This window comes from Sesamum indicum, linkage group LG1, assembly GCF_000512975.1.
Source record: "Sesamum indicum cultivar Zhongzhi No. 13 linkage group LG1, S_indicum_v1.0, whole genome shotgun sequence".
Lineage (NCBI taxonomy): Eukaryota > Viridiplantae > Streptophyta > Magnoliopsida > Lamiales > Pedaliaceae > Sesamum > Sesamum indicum.
In genome coordinates this window covers 6,369,542-6,370,908 of record NC_026145.1, presented here as the reverse complement: position 1 = coordinate 6,370,908, position 1,367 = coordinate 6,369,542, and the positions used below count along the sequence as shown (strand labels likewise).

The 1,367-nt window shown below is 50.8% G+C and overlaps 1 protein-coding gene across 1 annotated transcript; it reads left to right on the top strand.

Annotated features, from left to right (window-relative positions):
- LOC105158699 (dehydration-responsive element-binding protein 1D-like) lies at positions 458-1,036 on the top strand (the record flags this gene model as incomplete). Its single annotated transcript, XM_020695607.1, is given in 1 exon segment — positions 458-1,036. A coding segment is annotated over 1 exon segment (494 nt), but the record flags the coding sequence as incomplete, so codon positions are not given.

Below are 1,367 nucleotides of genomic sequence, written 5' to 3'. Positions count from 1 at the left end.
AACTAAAAATGGACTTGTTGCCACCCCTAGTGTAAAGGGAGTTAATCATTTAATTTTGCATATTTACAAAAAGATGATCAGGCGGCCGTTTTCTGTTTGTTTGTTTTGTTCAAAACGATTCAAGCAGCGGTGTATACCACTACGGAACACTCGAAGTGGTAAGTATATGATGCTACCCCAAAACACGACATAAGTGGTCAACAGCTCTGAAAACGTCAAAATCAACAAAAGGAAATACCAAAATCGTACACCAACAACAACCGCCATATCATCAGAACTATATAAACACACGTTTTCACTTGTCCGTACCCCCCCCCCTGGGGCCCCACCTCAAGATCCTTCTTCACCAAGGTTCGATTCCAGCTTCCAGGCTGGCACCATTCAGACACTCCGTGTCCACTTCGTATTCCCACGTGTTCCCTTTCTCCACCCCGCCAAAATATATAAATTCATTCTTACAATCCACAATCTTCTCAAAACTTAACACCAACAATTACGCTCATCATATCACAATACTTCAACTTCGAGATTTTCTGCTGTATATGGATTCACCCACGTCGAACTCACAGTCTCTTGGTGGTCTTGATTCTCGCAGGATGTCGCATTCTGACGAAGAGGTGATTCTAGCGTCCAGCCACCCCAAGAAACGTGCCGGGAGGAAGAAGTTCAAGGAGACGCGCCACCCCGTCTACCGAGGCGTCAGGCGTAGGAACTCCGATAAGTGGGTGTGCGAGCTGCGGGAGCCCAGCAAGCAGAAGAGGATATGGCTGGGGGGGGTCCCCACCGCGGAGATGGCAGCGAGGGCGCACGACGTGGCTGCGTTGGCTCTCAGGGGACAGATGGCGTGCCTCAATTTCGCGGACTCCGTGTGGCGGCTGCCAGTCCCTGCTTCGAATGATCCGAAAGACATACGCAAGGCGGCGATGCAGGCGGCGGAGGCGTTTCAGCCGGGGGCAGCGGAGGAGGTTTCAGGGGAGGCGAGGAATGTGGGAGATAATGAGGGGAGTTCGAGAAATTTGGATTATGGGGTTTTTCAGGGGGGCGGGGGCGGCGGGCGCACTGAGCCCGCCGCCGCCGTCGTTGGAGGGGAGTTTCAGTTGGGATGACGTGGAAAGCGATGCTGAGGTGGAGCTGTGGAGTTACTCCTTTTAGCAGGGAGATTTGAGTAGGCGTAGGATAAGACTTCGAGAGGAATAATATGTCGTCAAAAATTAGTAAAAAAGTGTGCAAGGAATGCATTAGTCAAATAGTTTGTTTGATGTCTCCATGCCTATATATAGTAAAGAGCGTGTGAGAAATGTATAAAAGTCAAAAGAGTTTGAGGATTTGATGGGGGTGGTTGGGGGTTGCCCGGGGGGGGGGGGGGG